Below are 19,175 nucleotides of genomic sequence, written 5' to 3' on the forward strand. Positions count from 1 at the left end.
ATATTTTGTATTATTATCTTGCAATGTGATTAAGGCTATTTAAGAAAGCTTTTTTTTTTTTTTTTTTTTTTTTTTTTTTTTTTTTTTTTTTTTTTCTAGCTGGTTGCTGAAGATTCAAAGCATGAGAAATTAGTTTGAATCTGTGTATCTTAATCAATGGGGCTACGGAATGATTCCAGCCAAGACATTCCTTAGTCCTAAAATCTATACTATGTATTCTGCAAATGAATGACAGGAATAAACTTGGATTCTTCCACTAGATCTTTCAAGGTAAGATTCTGTTCAACATACATCTCAATTTTACTTTGTTCTGTCCTGAGTGGAATGGCTCCTGAAGAATGACAAGGCCTATTCTTTAAACCACTTCAAAATTTCCACAACCATATTAATACATTTTACTTCTTTATGTCTAATATTTAAAAGTGATTTACATCAGTGGCTTGAGATTTATAAATTTCCACTGTGTGTGCTTACCTTTTATGTCAGGAAAAGTGGTGACAAGGAGAAACTTACTTTTACCAATGAAAAGTAAAGGCAAAAGAAACCTCAAACTTAGAAAATTCATTTCCTACTTCCATCCTCCACAAATATTTACAGAAGTCATTTTGTTTTATACACAAGAACCCAAGAAGACTTACTGAACCACATCAAAGCTCCAAATGAATAGATCAACTAGCCAAATTTGAAAGTATCTTCCACGCTTAGATTAATAAATAATGGCTTCACCATTCTTTATAACCTTGTTCTAACTCTATGACCAAGCAAACTCAAATCTTTCTGTTTTTTTTTTTTTTTTAAAGTGATCCCTGATTTCTGTATAGTTAAGTGTAACTTTGAACTTCAATCCTCCTGCTTCTTACTTCCAAATGTTGGGACTGTCCTACAGTTTTGTGCATTTTAAGGCCAACACTCTACAAGCTGAACTATATCCCCAGACTTACAGCAATATTTTTGAGGGAGAAAACCAAAGTCCTCATCAGAATTTGGTACTGAAATACAGTAAACTAGATCTAGTTTTATATTCAATTAATAAATGTATTTACATTCTTTAAAATTAAATTACTAAATATAGCATACCATTAATTTCATCTTGGGCATTTTCCTGTAGATCACAGAAAATCGTAGGCTTCACCAAAACAACACCATAACCTTCATTATTATGTATGACGTTATTTATCATAGATATTTTGGGAATATCATAATGTTCATCAAGGAAGTCCTGTGACATTGAAAACAAATGTCTTAAGGAATTGTCATATTAAACATATGTTTCATAAGTTCTTTATCCTTTCCCACACTATTTCTAAAAATAAAAGTAAAAGCTATGCTTTATTAGTAAGTTATAGCAGTAAATGCACAGTATTATTTCTGTAGATCTAAAGATAACAAACGATTGTTAGGAGGCTTTTAATCACTATTAGTGTTATTAAAATGTAAACACTGTTTATGCTTTACAAAACAAACTAACAGAGCACAACATAAAAATGAAATAAACAACTTTTTAGGGGTGAAATTCATTCTAACCTTTAGAAAAAAATGTTTCAGCCAATACCCACCTTAATGAGGATTCCTTCTTTGCAGTGATGGATTTCATTGTCAGTCAGGGTACATTTACTTCCAGGATATATTTCTATACCAGCACCCTATAAATTATGAGATAAAGTTTTAAAAAGTCAAACCAGGGGCTGGAGAGATGGCTCATCAGTTAAGACCACTGGCTACTCTTCTAGAGGACCAGGGTTCAATTCCTAGCACCCATATGGTGGCTCACAATAATAAGCCTAGTTCTAGGGGATCTGATGCCCTCTTCTGGCCCCCCTACATGAGCACCAGGAACATATGTGGTACACAGACACAGAAAGTGAAACACTCATATACAAACAAATATTTTAAAAAGAAAAGATATAAAGGTTTATTACTATAACTTCTTAGCCTTTCAGATAGGATAAATATAAAATATACTGCTTTAAAAATAACATTTTATTTCTTTTCCTTCCTTCTTTCCTTCCTTCCTTCCTTCTTTCTTTCACATTTATTTATATTGGGGATGTCTGTGAATGTACAAACGTGTGTGTACATATGCCATGGTATGTCTGTGGAAGTCAGAAGACAATTTGTAGGAGTTGGTTCTCTCCTGTAGTGATATGCATAGTAAAGCCTTTATGTCTGGCTTTAAATGAAATGTTTCAGCAAAGTCTTTGCTATATTTGGGTTAATCGGTAAAGATTGAGAAATTGTTTTGAGACTGTTTTAACCTCGAAGAAATGTCATCTCTCTGAAAGATCTGCACATGGTACTACTACATGAGAACTTGTACCTGCACAAACCCTGGTCCTAGAACATTCCTGGCAAACTTTTCTTACTTTTGATTATGGCTAGCTATGATAAAAAAGAACCAAGATTTGTGTGGGTTGTCTTCTCTCTGGCAGCAAGGTCAAGATAACTTTGGTAAGTAGACCCTTTCCCAGTCCCAATTAATTTTGTATAATGATTGAATAAAAAAAGTAACTGGTGTGAACTAGTCATGGTCAATCTTCCAGGAAGGCCGAACCTCTCTACTTCTTTTGCAAATTATCTTGGTGAGCTTCGTTCTCTACTGTGGCACCTACAACAAACACTCAACATTCCTCTTCTATCATTTTGGTTCCCAAGGACCAAAGTTAGGTTTTCAGGTTTAGTAGCAAGCATGTAACCCACTGTCATTTTGATGGCCTTTATTAGGCAGTTCTAATCCATATTGCCACCAAGCAATATTGGGGCACCAAGCAATGCTACAATGATGAACATCTATTCATAATTAATCACTTCCAAAAATTGCAGTCATGGGACTAAAGAAATTGTTCATTTACTAAAATGCCTACAATACAAGCATGAAATATTTGGATTCCAAAAACAGTGTGAATATGTAACTCCAGTCGGAGGAGGAGAGAGATAGGAGGATCACTGTATCTCACTGATCAGCCAGACTAACTGAGTTCCACATCCAGTGAAACTCTACTTCAAAAAAAAAAAAAAAAAATTGTAAAAGTGATTGAAGAAGATACTCAATGTTAACTATGTTAAATATGCACATGTACCTCAGCATACATGTACACATACAAACACACACACACACATTACACTGCACAGACACACACTAGTACACATACACTTATAAAGAAATACATATACATATATAAGGAGTAAAGAATGCCACACTTAATGCTTATTACACATTTTCATTCTAGACAAATCAACTTTCTGATTATATTAAAAAATTACTTAACAATTTTGTTGAAAGATGTATTCAAAATGACCATTGTCTCAATAATTTGTTGGGCACAAGCATTTTAATATACAATTTAGCCCTTGCCCTAAACCACATGTTATATAAGCAGCAATAAATAAATACAGAGGGTTTAAAAAAAAGAAACACAAGAAGTTGGGAGGGAAAAGTAGTAGAGAGGTAGGGGAAAAATTGGAGAGGGAAAAGGAGGTGGATATGTGTATTCATGTGTGAACGTCTTAAGCACTTACAGCAATAGCTTCAATTGTTAGAAACTTATTTACAAAGTTATAAGCTTTTAAAAAGATTTTAAAAATTACGTATATATAAGTAGTTCTGTGTGTAGGAATGTGAGAATTTGAATACAGGTGCCCAGAGTTCACAAAAAAGATGTCAGGACCTCTGGAACTCAAGTTACAAGTAGATGTTAGTATGCTGACATGGGTATGGGAACTGAATCTGGGTCCTCTCAAAGTGCATCATATGCTCTTAACCACTAAACAACCTTTCCAGTTTCACAAAATATAGTCTTAAAGGTCTACACTTTTTAAGGTTTACCATTGATAACATTAGATAATAAATTTTATTCTCAGTGGCCTGTTTATAAAATGCTATAGTGGTTATATGTTTAATGACTACCTACATCTTAGATGAATAGGAGATATTAGTGTCTGATTTTCATTGAATAAATAATAGATTTACATCTTGGTATCATATTTGATTGATTTATTTCAAACAAACAAAATAACTACTTCTTTCCAAAAATAAAGCAATACCTTGGCACCATATATATCCGAGTTTTTCATGAAAAGTTCTGCTGATGTGCGCACTGTGACTCCTGTAGTTTCACATTGCAGGACACAGTTTTCCAGTGTGGTCTTGCCATGGTGAATGACTGTAACAAAGATATTCAAGTATTTTAAGTAATGTATCAATATCAGAAACAGTGTAAAGCTAGCATTAGATGTTGTGATAACTTTTTATAAAAATGTCTCTTGACCCAAAAAAAGACTTAACTTTTGGTGCACTTTGCAGCCAAGCTAATAATATATGACAACTGCCTTGGTCACTGGTCTACTGCTGTGAAAAGACATCATGACCAAGACAAGGGAAAAGGAGGTGGATAAGGGAAACCTTTTAAAGTGCATGTATGGGATTAACAGTTTTAGAGGGTTAGTTCATTATCATCACAGTGGGGAGCATAGTGGCAGATAGGGAGACATGGTGCTGGAAAAAGTACCAGAGAACTTTACATCCTCATCAGCAGCCAGCAGGCAGAGAGTAAGACTCAGCCTGGTGTGGAATTTTGAAATCTATAAGCCCACCTCTGAAACCACACCTTCTCCAACAAGACCACACCTCCTAATCCTTCCCAATAGTCCACCAACTGGGAACCAAGCAGTCAAATAAATGGGCCAATTTGGGACCATTCTCATTCAAACCACCACACCAGCCTTTAAGGGAACAGTGTAACCAACTTGTTTTGAACTTATCATGTAATCAGCTTTTACAACTTAAGTGTGAATGTGTAGCTTTAATCTTAATTTATATACTATCTCATGTCTCTGACCATATAATGTATATGTTTATGTGCATGATGTGGTAATAATTTGCTGAAAGCAGCCAACAGGCTGACAGCAACCTTAAAAACAAAATCCACCATAAATTTTGAAAGCAACATATGGGTAAAAACATGCCATGCTATGGGCGGTAATAAAAACATAAAACTTAAATTCTATGATCTCTTGGGAATTCCAAATATAAACAATCAGGCCACACCTTTTCCTAGAGCTGACAGTCTTCCTGTTGAGATGAATAAGCTCAAAATATGCATGTTATTGTTGCTGATTTAGATTACTTTTTACTATCCTTTGCATATTGATGATAATGATTTGCTTTTTCAGTACCTACTCTCAATAATCAAGCACATATGGTCCTCATGTTATTAAGAAAAAAAAACAGTAAGTAAAAGATGAATGATTTTTTATTCAGTAAAGATTTATGTATAAAGGATAAAATGATTTTCACAGAAGGGAAGATATTTCCAAAATCGAACAAAAAAGTAGAAAGTTTGTACAAACTGTGATGGTATAGATCATAATTAGACAATAGGATATTTTTCAGAGGTATCATTTAAATTTTGTTATACATGTTACAAACTCATAAAATATATGGCAGTATCTACTTTAACTATTTTCTAAAAACTAAAGGCTTTATTTTTAATAATGAATGACTAGCTTAGTGGATAATGCATTTGCCAAAACACAAGGACCTAAGTTTAAATGTTTGGAACTCTGGTAAAGCCAGGTATAGTGGTGCATGATCCTATAGTGAGATGAGAGGTGGACACAGGAGAAGCACCAAAAGAGCCCAGGCCAGCTATCCTGATATTAACTGTAGTTAACAGGTGGATAACATATCCTATAAAGCAAATACTGGAGCAATGTTTTGGTTACTTTTTGAATGTCTACAACAAAATACCTGATACATGATTCTAGTATCTGTAAACCTAGAACAGTATGGTATCTGATAAGATCTCCCCAGATATGTTGCAATGTGGAGAGGCATAAGGAAAAGGAATTGCATGCAGAAGGGGCACATCTACTAGCAAAAAAAAAATAAATAAATAAAAAAAATTAAAAAAAAAAAATAAAAGTACAGAGGTATCATATCATGTTCATTCTTATAAGAACTTACTTCCTGGAAACTAATCTTCTCCTATGGAACTTATATTAATCCATTCCTGAAAATAGAGTCCCTGTAATCTAATTACCTACTACTAGGTCCACCCTCTAAAGGGTTCCACACTTTAACACCGTTATACTTGTGTAAGATATGGTGAAATACACCTATTCATCCAGGGTTCAGGAGGCTGAGGTAGGATTGCCATTTGCTATAAATTCCAGGACAGCTAACTCAGAGTGACTTTTTCTCAAAAACAAGAACAAAAAACCAAACAAACAACAAGCAACAACAACAAAAACAGTAACAGAAATTAATAAGTTTCCAAGAATAAAACAAGTTATTTTTTACTTTGATCCTTCCTAAATTGTCATGCTATACAAGTTATTAATCTGCCTTCCATATATTCAACTACATTAAATTTTAACTTCCATGCACAGTCAACTTTTCTATCAAAGCTCAAAACAAACAATACACCAAATATCCAGATACTTACTTAAGATTCCTTCTACAGAATTATGTTGAATAAATTTTATGCCTGAAATTTTAACATCCATACCCGTGCAGTCCACAAAAGTATCTCCTTTGCCCCTCTTTTCTATGACAATATCATCTGGTAGACCATATCCTAAGGAAGAGAGTAAAATCACTTAGGAAGAATGAAGAGAAACATCTACATACAAAAAGATTAAGACAATCTAAATGTCTAACAACTGATGAACAAACAATTAAAATGAAGCATATATGCACAATGGAATTGTATACAACCATAAGAAAGGAAGACAGTACATTTGCAGGAAAATGGATAGAACTAGAAAGTATTACACTGAGTAGAGTGGCCTAAGCCCACAAAGAGAAACTCAAACTTTCTTTCTTGAATACATTGCTTCAAAAGTTATTTTTTTTTAATTCAAATTGAATTCTTTATAAAGACAAGAAAGATTCCATGGTCAGAGGAAGCACTAAAAGAGGAGGTAGTTAAACACAGGGAACTGAAAGTGGGAGACTAGGCATGAAAGGGTTTGGGCAGGGATATAGGGGTACCGGGAAGATAGGGAAAAGGTAAAGAAAACTGAGGAAGCATAAAAAAGCTATACGGAAACCTACTACTACTACCACTACTACTACTACTACTACTAATTTTAGGAATTTAAGAAAAAAGAAGCTTTTAAATAATAGTCCAATATCAGATATGCTATACTGTCCTCCTATGACTTGTGGGCCAGAAAGGTTTCAGAAGTCAACAAAAGAACATAGGCTATTGTCATTGCTTAGTCACCCACCAGAACTTGAGAATAACATACTTTTGTTGTAGGACACAAAGAAAGAGATATGGAACTGTGCAAAAAATGCCCTCTAACTAGGCTAAGGTTCACAATACCAGAAGGTGCTATCCAGGCTGCTAAGAAAGAATCTTATCAACAGTCTCACCTAACTATAGATCACACATGTGATAAAACACACTTGCCAGACAGGATATTCTCACTGATACAATGGTAGCATGACTATTTTGGGAATAACTAACTGCTTTGTAAATGGACATGAAGTCTGCTCCTCGGGATAGATTACATACCTGGTACTCTAAACCTGGTCAAAATTTTATGGCTGAGGAGCTCATGGTCCCAAGGGAAGAGCATACTACCTCCGTCTACAAAAATTAACATGTTGTCCAACTGCCTTCTAAACATGTTTTAGCCTTTGCAGAGGGAGACATATCTGGTCAAAGTGCTGAGTGACTGCCAAGTGACATCTATATCAACCTCTGCTGAATAACTACTATCTAAAGCCCAGGCGACAGCATAGAAGTCAGGGCACAACATTATGAAGAGTATCATGAAATGCTGACATCCAGATACGACATGGCCATTGCAGCCATGAACAAACAGCATTTATCGATGCCTATACAAGACTGAGCCTTTCAGTGTTTCATCATGGATAGATAACATGTCCATGAGACTTCATTCCTTCCCAAGGAGCTAATGACCGCTAATGGATGTTGGAGAGGATAAGTGTGGGTTTCATTAGGGTACTATGTAGAAAAAAGTGGTTCAGATAAAAAAGAAGGAAAATAATAGAAGGTAATGTGTGAGGATGAATAAAATTATAATAACATAGTATTTGTTTATGAAACTGTCAAGAAAAAGTAAATAAGTACCTCTTTTAGTTTTTAAAACAGTTTTTTAAAGCCAATGTAACATTGAGTTTAAAGAAAAAAAGCATCACCATTTACCAAAACCAGTATGGTGTTGGTTTGTGTGCATGTACACACACATGTAGGGCACGTAGATCAATGGAACATAAGATCCAGATATAAACCCATGCAGCTACAGTTACTTTATTTTTGACAAAGACTCCAAAAATATTCATTGAAGAAAAGACAGTCTCTTTAACAAAGTATGTTTCAAGAAAGATATATGCACGTAGGAGAATGAAATTAGATGACCCCTCATCTCTCTTTCTCCCCCCACCACACACAAAGAAAACCAAATGCCAAATTGATCAAATATCTGAACATAAGCCTCAAAACTCTGAAACTGTTAGAAGAATAAACAGGGAAGACTTCAAGATCTATGCATAAATAAGGACTCCATGTATTTAGGAGAAAAGATTAACAATAAATTTAACCTAATGAAACTAAAAATCATCTGTATAGCAAAGGACCATGTTAATTGAGGGAAAACGTGCCCTTCAGAATGGGAGAAAATATTTCCAGCTATACATTCAACAGATGGTTAATATAGAGAATATAAAAAGGACTCAAAGTACAAAAAAAAAAAAACCAAAAAACCAAAGAACCCAATGAAAAAGGCCATAGAACTGAATAGAGAGTATTCAAAGTAGTACAAATGGCCAATCTTTAGTCTTTGGGAAATACAAATTAAAACTACCATGAGATTTCATCTTGCCATAGCCAAAATGACCATCCTTAAGAAAATAAATGATACCAAATGCTGGTGAAAGATGTAGAGAATTCTTAGGCACTGTGAATAGGAATGTAATATGGACTATGGAAATCAGTGTGGAAGTTTATCTCAATATACTAAAAATAGAGTTAACATGACCCTGCTATACTACTCCTGGACATATACTCAAAGTGCTCTCCAAACTAAAGAGATACTTGCTCATTTGCATTTATTTCTGTTGCACTCAAAACTGAAAAAAAAAAAGAGTCAGAATAGATATGCATCAACTGATGATAGATAAAATTATTGTACATATATATACTATACATATTGTGGTACATATATACAATTTGATTATAAAAAAGAGATGAAATTATAAAGTTTACAGGTAAATGGATGTAGAAAATATTAAGTAAGGTAATCCAGATTGAAAAAGACAAATACCTTGTTTTCTCTCTTACATATGTATCTTAATTTCTAATTTTTATGTATTTGTATTTATATGAGAGAAGATGTATGTATTTGTCATGAAACTAGAAAAGGACCAATGAGAGGAAGAAAAAGGATTAAGGGAGAGGGGTGTGAGAAATAATAGAACACATGTGACATGAAAGCAGAAGGAAAACTGAAGATCAAAGGGTTCAAACAGTTATAGGGAATAAGAAGATGGTGACAGGCACAGGTTGTAGAGAGGGTAAAGTAAAACCAAAAATGAAATCAGATGGGTTGATTCATTCTTGGTGTTAATCAAGGTCACTAACTTACTGTTTTATTGTTACAAATAAAAGTTTGGTTATGATCTTCCATACTCACCTTCTAACTCAATGGAGTCAGCTATGGAGCAGGTACCATGAACTACATAATGGCCAGGACAAATAATGACAGTGTCACCATCATAGCAGGCATTTATACAAGACAACAGATCACTATGGAACTAGAAAACAACAGCACATTGTAAAAATATATCCCTAATAGCCACTTAGGTAGTATTTCAAGTGCTTTTATGCATCACATGAAAATTAATCGAAACTTTATCTTTTTTTTATAGTGCTTTTAGTCCAGTTGTGTGCTTGTCACTAAAGTGACAGGCAGATAAAAATCTGTGTGCTATCTTACAATTTGGATCTCATAGAAAACCAGCTCCAGAAAGTTCCTATAAATACTTTGTAGAATTGATGAAAACTTGGAGTGAATCAAAAATAGTCACTTGGAGCCATAACTTCTTTTACCTGAATTTCCATTTCTTCTTTGCAAGACTCCTCACAAAACTTGTCTCTGAATAGAGATCGAAGTAGACCTGTCTTCATGGTGGAGGAAACCACATGGATGACCTTCTGGCCATTTTGACGAGTACCCTTTGCTTGGATATTAGAGTTCTTCTGATAACCAAAAACATATCTGTAAAAAACCAAGAAGACCCATCAGTTCTCACTAAGATAGCTAGAAAGATGGCATGCTAAGTAATTAAGAACAACAAAAATACACATACCTCAACAAAGGGTTCTCAATGAGTTTTAGCTTTTGTTTCAACTGTTCAATTTCTGAATACAAATTTAATCCTTCCACCATGGAGATATTTTCCTGCTCAGAGTCAGAATTACAATTTGACAAACTGCTTCTCAGATTTAAAAATTTCCTGTAACTCTCTTCACATTGAGACAACAGATTGTGGTAGTCAACAATAAGTCCTGAGGGAACTCGATCTTCAAGTATATCATAATACCTGAAAGTTTAAAAGTAAATTAAAATCTATTCCGTTTTCTAGCATATTTTCCTATCATTAAGACTGGATTTAGTCCTCAAAGACCCAGCTTATTTTATTATTGCTTTTAACACTCTCTTTGTTCACAAGCCATTTTTCCTGGGTCACTTCTTACCTTTCTATCCCTTTCTCTACTCATCTGACATGTGCAAACCTACAATTCTCATTCTTGATCCATTGGCCTGTGAGTGAGTCATCTTTATTTGGTAAGCCCTTATTCCCTTTCCCTGGCCTTTATCTCACCCCTCCCCACCAGCTGCAAATTCACAATCCCAATTCTAGACCTGTCCTCATGAACCATCTTCATTTGTAAACCTCCTTTCTTGTACTAGCTATAGACCTGTAGTTTAAAAGCCACCTTTCCCTAGTCCAATTAAAAAGCTCATCCACTTGCTATACCCGGTCTTGCTTTAGGGGCACATCTCCTGGTCTGGCCTAATCTAAAGAAGGCCAGATTCACATATCAGACACACAACCAAAGAAAGAAGTCCACATGCCCGGGTCAAATTATAAAAACAAAAACAACATGAAAGGGCAAAATAGCATGTCTCCCATCAAACCACTGGTCCTACAGAAGTGCTGTCTAAAGAGAACTTCCTAGATGAACTTCAGATCACAGAATTTAGAAAACCATTCATAAATTTTATCAAAAACTTTAAAGGCACAAACATTTAATTGATCTCCAAGAGGATAATAATAAATACTTGAGTAACATACAAGAAAATATATTTAAATATACAGCTGAATGAAGATAATTTGAGATTTGAAAACAATTCAATAAGGGGAAACATTTAAGAGAATATAAGTCAAAGTGAAGGTGAAATGAAAAAACTCAATATTCCAATTAGAGAACTTAGAGGAAAGTCTTACAATTATATGAGTCAAGTAGAAGACTGAATAGCAAGACTCTAAGCTACAGCACAAGTCTTGGGGGAAAAAGCTAAGAAATGATTATTATTTTTAATCAAAAAGTTAAAAAACAAACAAACCCAGAAATGTGGGTTTGAAAAATTTGAAATTGTAGGCATAGAAGAAGGAGAAGAATCTAAAAGCAATGGCATGGACCAGATCTTCAACAATATCATTGTAGAAAACTCTCCCAAACTAAGAAAGGACACAATCATAGGTAGAAAGCACAAAGAACTCAAAACCAGAAAATTAATCACCCTACAACATATCATAGCCAAAACACTATACAAGGCAAAGAAAAAACATAATAAGCTAGAAGAAAGGAGACACAAATGACATATAAAGGAAAGTACTCCAGAATAACATCTGATTTCTCAGTGTAAGTCCTGAAGGCACAGGCAAAATCAGTACACTCTTAAGTTCTAAAATACCACAACTGTCAACTCAGATTGTATCCAGAAAAAAAAAATTATCTGTCATACTTGAATGATTAAAACAAAACAAAACTTCATGATTCAAAATGGCATAAAAGAATTCATATACAACAATAATAAAAAACCTTAATACAGAAACTTAAAATAATCCCATTAGCCTATCTAAATATTTAAATATAAAATCGATACAAATAAAACTCTGGTAAATGTATAAACTCATAGATGTTAAAACTACTGATTACTGAATGGCAAACTGGTCAAAGAAATCAAAATATTCCTGAAACTAAGTAAGAACAAAAGAACACCACCATAAAACCTCTGAGACACATTAGAAGCAGTTTTAGGAGAGAAGTTTATAGCCCACAGGACCTATATAAGAAAATTAGAAAGAGCACAAAAAATGATTTAATGATGCAAATCTTAATGATCATTTGATTGATGATTAATAATTATGAAACAACAATGAAAACAATAATTGCTTAATGATTCAAGAATGTAGAAAATTGAAAAAATTAATGTAGCAATTAATAAGATAGAGAAAAAAACTACAAAGCATTAATGAATCAAGAGTTAGTTCTTTGAGAGATAAATAGACCTCTGTCCCACCTTAAGAGTTACATAAAAAAATTAAAAATTTTTAAAAATATGCAGTAAAATGAAACATCCAATGGATAAATTAATGGGTAAGAGGTAATGAAAAAAGAAATAAATATGAAACTTAAGTACAATATTACTGTCATTATATATAATTTTTATTGGTTACTTTATTTATTTACATTTCAAATGTTGTCCCCCTTCCCAGTTTCCCCTCCATAAAACCCCATCCCATCCCCCTCCCCGATGCCTCTATGAGGGTGCTCTCCTACCCACTTACCCACTCTTGCCTCACTGTCCTAGCATCCCCCTACCCTGGGACACTGAGCCTCCATAGGACCAAGTGGCCCCCCCCCCATTGGTGTCAGATTAGGCAATCCTCTGCTACATATGCAGCTGGAGCCATGGGTCCCTGTATGTGTATCCTTTGGTTGGTGGGAGCTCTGAGGGGTCTGGTTAGTTGATATTGTTCTTCCTATGGGGTTGCAAACCCCTTCAGCTCCTTCATTCCTTCCCCTAACTCTTCCATTGGGGTGCCTGTGCTCAGTTTAATAGCTGGCTGTGAGCATCCTGTCTAAAGGAAATGCAGGGACAAAGGGTGGAGCAGAGACTAAAGGAAAGGCCATCCAGAGACTGCCCCACCTGGGGATCCATCCCATCTGCAGACACCAAACCCAGACATTATTGCTGATGCCAAGAAGTGCTTGCTGACAGGAGCCTGGTATAGCTGTTCCCTGAGAGGTTCTGCCAGCATCTGACATATATACATATATACACACACACACACACGTGTTTGTGTATGTGTGTGTGTATATCAGTCTCAGTTAAAAATATACTAAGTAGTCCCAGACCAGAGGTTTTTAACCATAACTTAATATTATACTTACCTGTGGAACATCTAAAAATGTAAATGCCCTGGCTCCTAATCAGAACAATTAACACATGTACTTTCACATGTAATTTCTCTACAGAAACTAATATATACTAAATGTTGAGAACTATTGACTTAGGTGTTTTGTTTTGGAGAAGAGTTTTGTTGTTTTAAATCAGCAATTCTCTGAATAAGATAGGAGAAGAATTAAGCTTCACATCTATAAAAGTCAATCACTGCTGTTTAAGAGGAACCAGAACAAACAGAAACTATTCAGTCTCTTAACAATATTCAGGAGTCTTAATGTACTATCTCAGTTGAATATTATTCAGTGAACTGAACACGCAGGAATAAGGGTCTTAAATGGCTAAGTGTCAAGGAGGAGGGCATGGAATGAAAAATACAGAAGACATATTGTTGAGACCAGAAGGTCTTGTATAAGCTAAAGACTTATTCCAAGGAAGTTTATTAAAAAGCAGAGCATCTCATTTACTGTTTGTAGAGGGGAGATGGTCAAGGTCAGCAGAGATAATGCTGGCAAAGAAAACGTAGGATTCCTCAGATACAGCTGCCTTGGTACCGATAACCACATCCCTTCAGAGGGGAAAGCCAAGTTCCCAGGAGCAAAACCCATAACTCTTTTAAGGCTCTGGCCCCAGTCCTACTCTGGATTTTGCAGCGTCTGCCCCTGGACAAGGATACAGAACTAGAGTTGCTTCCCCCCCCCCCCCCCCGCCCACCTCCTTTTTTTATCATTGGAAGATGCTGAGGAAGCTTTGGATTGAATTAGCTCTTAACAATTCAGATTTACAAGCTTTCAACCTAGATAGTCTTAAAATTCGTTTAAATTTAGTTTATAAATATAGCATAGCATGAGGGCACCCTATTATCAGAATACCTGGGAGACTGAGACAAGACAATCACAAGTTCAAACCCAGGTTGGGCTATAGAAAGATTCTATCTCAAAACAAATCAAAACAGAACACACACGAACGAATACACACACGCACACACTCTACAGATGTTTACTTTCTCCCACAAGGTTTATTTAATAACTTGTCACAAATGCACTATTTGTACACCAATCTATTTCTGGCCCATGAAGCTCCTGGGTGTGTGTCTACCACATCAGTAATAAATACTTACAATCTCAATCGAGGTTCAACACATCTGACAAAATAATCATACTCATCCTCCTCTTCTTCATCCCAACTCCTCCAGATGTTTTTGTAGAAAAATCTGAAAAGAAACTTAATATCAATAAAATTCAATCACTGGCTCAAAATGGTGGATATTGTAGTTTAAATACGCCCATCATAGACTCATGTGGGTGAACACTTGGTCCCCAGCAGATGACAATATTTAGAAAGATGAGGAAATGGTTAGGAGATAAAGTCTTGCAGAAAGAAATACTGAGTACAAGGTTTTAACTTAGCTGTGTTTGTTGTTATTTTTCTGCATCCATACTGCCTGTACAAGGTTTGGGGATGGCATCACACTACCTTCCTTATTACTATGATGGTCTATACAGCCCCTGGGGCAGTAAGCAAAAAGAAATCCTTTTTTCACTAAGTTGCATTTCTTTGGGTATTTTGTCTTAACAACAGGATATAAACTTTAGTTTTATGTCAGAACAGTTTTTGTGTTAACAGCTGGAACTTCCCACCTACCAACACATCAAGTATACATTATAAGATTTTATATATATGTGTGTGTTGGGTATTTGCTACAGTTGACATTTATGAGTCATACAAAATAAAACCTTCAAACAAGTTAGTTTCTCTACAATATTGAAATACTGCTATTAGGGCAATCTACTTTTTTTTGGTTTTGTTTTTGAAGTGAGGCTAGTTTTTGTCTGTTTAGTTTTTTGAGAGAAAATTGTGTTCTGTAGTAAGCTGGTTTTGAACTTCTAATCCTCTAGCTTCAAGAGTGCTGGAAATATAGGTGTGGATCACCAGTCCAGGCAAGATTTCCATTGGATCACAACTATTTATTAACAATCAATAACGTAACAGATGGTAGTGTCATTTATTCACATAGTAAAGAAAGAAGTTAGGATTTAAATAAAAGGTGTGCTTTAAATGTATTTCAGATGAGATGATTTGACTTACAAATGAGTAGTGTCCAATAGACAGATCAATATAGCCTTTTCCCGCTTCCAGAGACAAGGGATAAAAAATAGAGACATAAATCTAGGACTTACTAAGAAAATTTATTGCTTTTTATTAAAGCTGTAAAAGATATGATACAGGAACTTAATATAAAACATTGGCTCCCAACCACAGCTACACATTAGTGTCTCCTGATATACACTTTTAAGAATTTTATTTCCTAGCTGGATGGTGGTGCATTTAATCTCAGTACTTTGGAGGCAGAAGTAAGATCTCTATGAATTTGAGGCTAGCCTGATCTACATACTGAGTCCTAGGTCAGTTCCAGGGTTACATAGGGAGTCCATCTCAAACGAACAACAACAAAAAAAGATCTCAGGGGGGAAGATAACATCCATAATTTCTTTAAAATTCCCTAGAAACACAGATAATATTATTAATAGCAGCTTCAAAAAATCAGTTCACAGGTAATTTTTTTCCATTCCTATCCAACTCATGTATTCCTCTTCTCTCCCATATCATCTTGATATCAGATTATTTCAAAACAAATCACAGGCATTAGTCATTCATTTTTAGAATGTATCTTTAAAACACTTTTTCTTCAGAGCCCTTACATGCAAACTTTCAATTTTATACTCTTTCAAATTTCTTCGTAGCATGTTGGTCAAATGCCTCTCACTTTCTCCAACTGGTAAATATATTTAAGTTTCATACGTAGCCTAAATTATTACCCATACCAACACAGTACCAGATGCTTATGTATCATTTACTATACATCTCCTCCAGAGTTTGCATTTTCAAAGCAGAAATCTCAAATGAGCCTCAGCTTCCCATACAAGTCATATATCAGCCTGTTTAGATGCTCAAGTCTCAGCTGTTCTACTCAGTTTCTCTCCTGTCCTATCAATGTCCCCACTCTAGTGCAAGCATTTATGTTTGGGTCCACTGCCCACACCTCTTAATTGAACTCCCTAGCCTATCTCCCTCCTTTTGTTTTATAAAAAGAAGCCTAAGTGAACTTTTTAAGACACAAAGCTGATCATATTTTCCAAACAATGAAAACTTTGCATTGCTTTTCCAATGTTCTATTATAGAACTGATTAATTGGCTGACAAAGTTCTGCACTTTCTGACTTACAAAAAATGCCAGGTCCAGCATGCCTGGACTGTGTTCTAATTGTGCAGGCCTTTTAGTACCTTAATATCACAGACATCCTGGACTTGTCCTTCTTGCCTAGGTAATCTTCCAGACCCAAGTTTATATGTTACTTCCCTAAGAAACAACCATAGGATAGCAATTTCAATATGTTAATTCTAATTTAGAATTCATTGCCATTTCCAGTCATGTATGTAAGTCTGGATGATAACTACCTTTTTGTTTTGTTTTAATATTGAGTACTCAAGAGGTATAGAAATAAAAATCTCAATTCCAAAGGCAAATCTGAGCATAGTGAGTCTAGGTGTTAGGGAGGACTCAGGAAAACCAGCTTAAGCCACTAAAGGTATAGAAATTAGAAAGTACTTTTTAGACTACAAAACACCAAACAATATTACTGATATCACCTAATCTTCCAGTTCCTAAAATATACATCTAATTTTATTATTTTTAGTATCTTTTCAAATATGTTTCTTTGAAATTTTATTTGTGAAAGACAAATTTGTTTAGACAAATAGGCTTAATAATAAAAAAATGAGTATATCAGTGCCTATTATATCAACATAGAAGAGTTGTATTTATATTCCATACCCTAAAGAGGCAAATACAAAACAAAGAACAAATATACTAGCATGTACATAGATTATATAGAACTTGAAAACAAAATGTTGGAACTGGAGAGATGGCTCGGTGTTTAAGAACACTGACTCCTCTTCCAGAAGTGCTGAGTTCAATTCCTAGCAACCACATGGTGGCTCACATTCAGCTGTAATGAGATCTGATGCCCTTTTCTGGTGTGTCTACAGACAGCAATAGTATACTCACATACATAAAACAAATAAATCTTAAAAAACAACAACAACAAAATTCCTCCCCAAACCCAAAATGTCTTTATTATTAAGTAATAATACAATTTTCTTCTTTTACTAACCAAATCAGATTTAGATTTTAGAGTCCAATTAAAGATAGTCATGATATATATTCATTTTAAGCAGCTAAAAGCAAAATTTCTTACACACACACACACACACACACACACACAGAGAGAGAGAGAGAGAGAGAGAGAGAGAGAGAGAGAGAGAGAGAGAGAGAGAGAGAGAGACTATAACTCTAGTTCCAGGAGATCGAATGCCTCCATGTTCACCAGGTATACATTTATATATGTGGTATACATTTATAAATGTAGGCAAAATACCAATACACATAAAATAAAAATCTTCTTAAAGAAAAAGTATATTCAGTAAGCCATATATTACAGACACATTATTTCACTTAAAGGGACACTATCACCTACAAAAAAAAGACACATGAACACATCCTCTAAGAACCTTCGAAGTAGCATAAGAAAATAGTCTCTCTGGTTAGACATATTCTTGAAAATAATGTATACTATTCCAACTAGTAGTATACAACTTTATCTTCTTACCTTTCATCTTTTTTTCTGTCCTATTACATTCAAAATGTACCAATCACAAGCCTTAGCATCCATGACTTTTAAAACAGTTTCTAAATCAATAAGAGCCAAATTAAGAATTCTTTATCTTTTGTAAACATTTGGAGAATTTTAATGATAAACAAGAATTCCAAGTACTATTTTTTTCAACTTTTTAAAAATGGGTTTGAAGTGATAACAAGATGAAAATTTAAGGCATTAAGATTTTTGTTTTTTATTTTTAAAAGATTTCCTAGGGCATGGATATGTGGCTCAGTGGTAAAGACATTTTCTAGTGTGTATGAGGGCCTAGGTTCAAGCCTCATGACAGAAAAAAAAAAAAAAAAAAGAAAAGAAAAAGAAAAGAAAAGAAAAGAAAGAAAAGAAAAGAAAAGAAAAGAAAAGAAAAGAAAAGAAAAGGATTTATTTCAATTAAATTGTAGTTCTGACCACAAGGTTACTTCTATCAGTGTTCCCTTCTACCTGACATGCTCAATTGCAAGTGCCATCTGGTGAAATTCATGTGAGTCATCTGATACCACCCACAACTCCTGCAGAGGCAGATGAAACTCCTTCAGGTCCAAAAGCTCCTTCACATTGGCCAAGGTAAAAGTGCTCAATTTAGATTCATAGATACATGGCTCTGCAAGCCTCACTACTGCCTTCAATGATGAAAAGTCCACATTTGTAACCTGAAATTCAAAATAATGTGTTTCATTTTAATACCCAGAAATCAAAGTGGAAACACACAACATAAAATACTATTTATAACCTACTTTTAAAACAAAGTATATAATGTGTCAGAGTGTTTTCTAAGGACAAACAAAACAGAAATGGCTCTTATCCTCAGAATATAAATCAAGGAGAAAAATAAACAGGAGGACTTATGGGTAAGATTGCAGAAAGAAAATTGCCTTGGTGAGACAGTGGAAGAAAAGACTTCGAATTTTTTTGAAATGAGAATATTAAACAACAACAACAAAAAAAGAGGAACAGCACTAGAAATTAAAAAGGCAGTGATAGAAAAACTGAAATTTCCTGAGAAAAAGATTGG

The 19,175-nt window shown here is 34.6% G+C and overlaps 1 protein-coding gene across 1 annotated transcript in view; it reads right to left on the bottom strand.

The window, feature by feature from the left end:
- Shcbp1 (SHC binding and spindle associated 1) overlaps positions 1 to 19,175 on the bottom strand; it is a 33,768-nt gene that overhangs the window by 2,796 nt on the left and 11,797 nt on the right. The window contains exons 4-12 of the mRNA XM_034520470.2: positions 18,605 to 18,813; positions 14,567 to 14,659; positions 10,340 to 10,573; positions 10,080 to 10,248; positions 9,664 to 9,784; positions 6,444 to 6,575; positions 4,042 to 4,160; positions 1,557 to 1,643; positions 1,078 to 1,219 (exon numbers count right to left, since the gene is read on the bottom strand). Of these exons, the coding sequence (XP_034376361.1) occupies positions 1,078 to 1,219; positions 1,557 to 1,643; positions 4,042 to 4,160; positions 6,444 to 6,575; positions 9,664 to 9,784; positions 10,080 to 10,248; positions 10,340 to 10,573; positions 14,567 to 14,659; positions 18,605 to 18,813 (1,306 nt within the window). The remainder of the gene's footprint in view (positions 1 to 1,077; positions 1,220 to 1,556; positions 1,644 to 4,041; positions 4,161 to 6,443; positions 6,576 to 9,663; positions 9,785 to 10,079; positions 10,249 to 10,339; positions 10,574 to 14,566; positions 14,660 to 18,604; positions 18,814 to 19,175) is intronic.

This window comes from Arvicanthis niloticus, chromosome 16 (assembly GCF_011762505.2).
Source record: "Arvicanthis niloticus isolate mArvNil1 chromosome 16, mArvNil1.pat.X, whole genome shotgun sequence".
In the NCBI taxonomy this organism is placed as follows: domain Eukaryota; kingdom Metazoa; phylum Chordata; class Mammalia; order Rodentia; family Muridae; genus Arvicanthis; species Arvicanthis niloticus.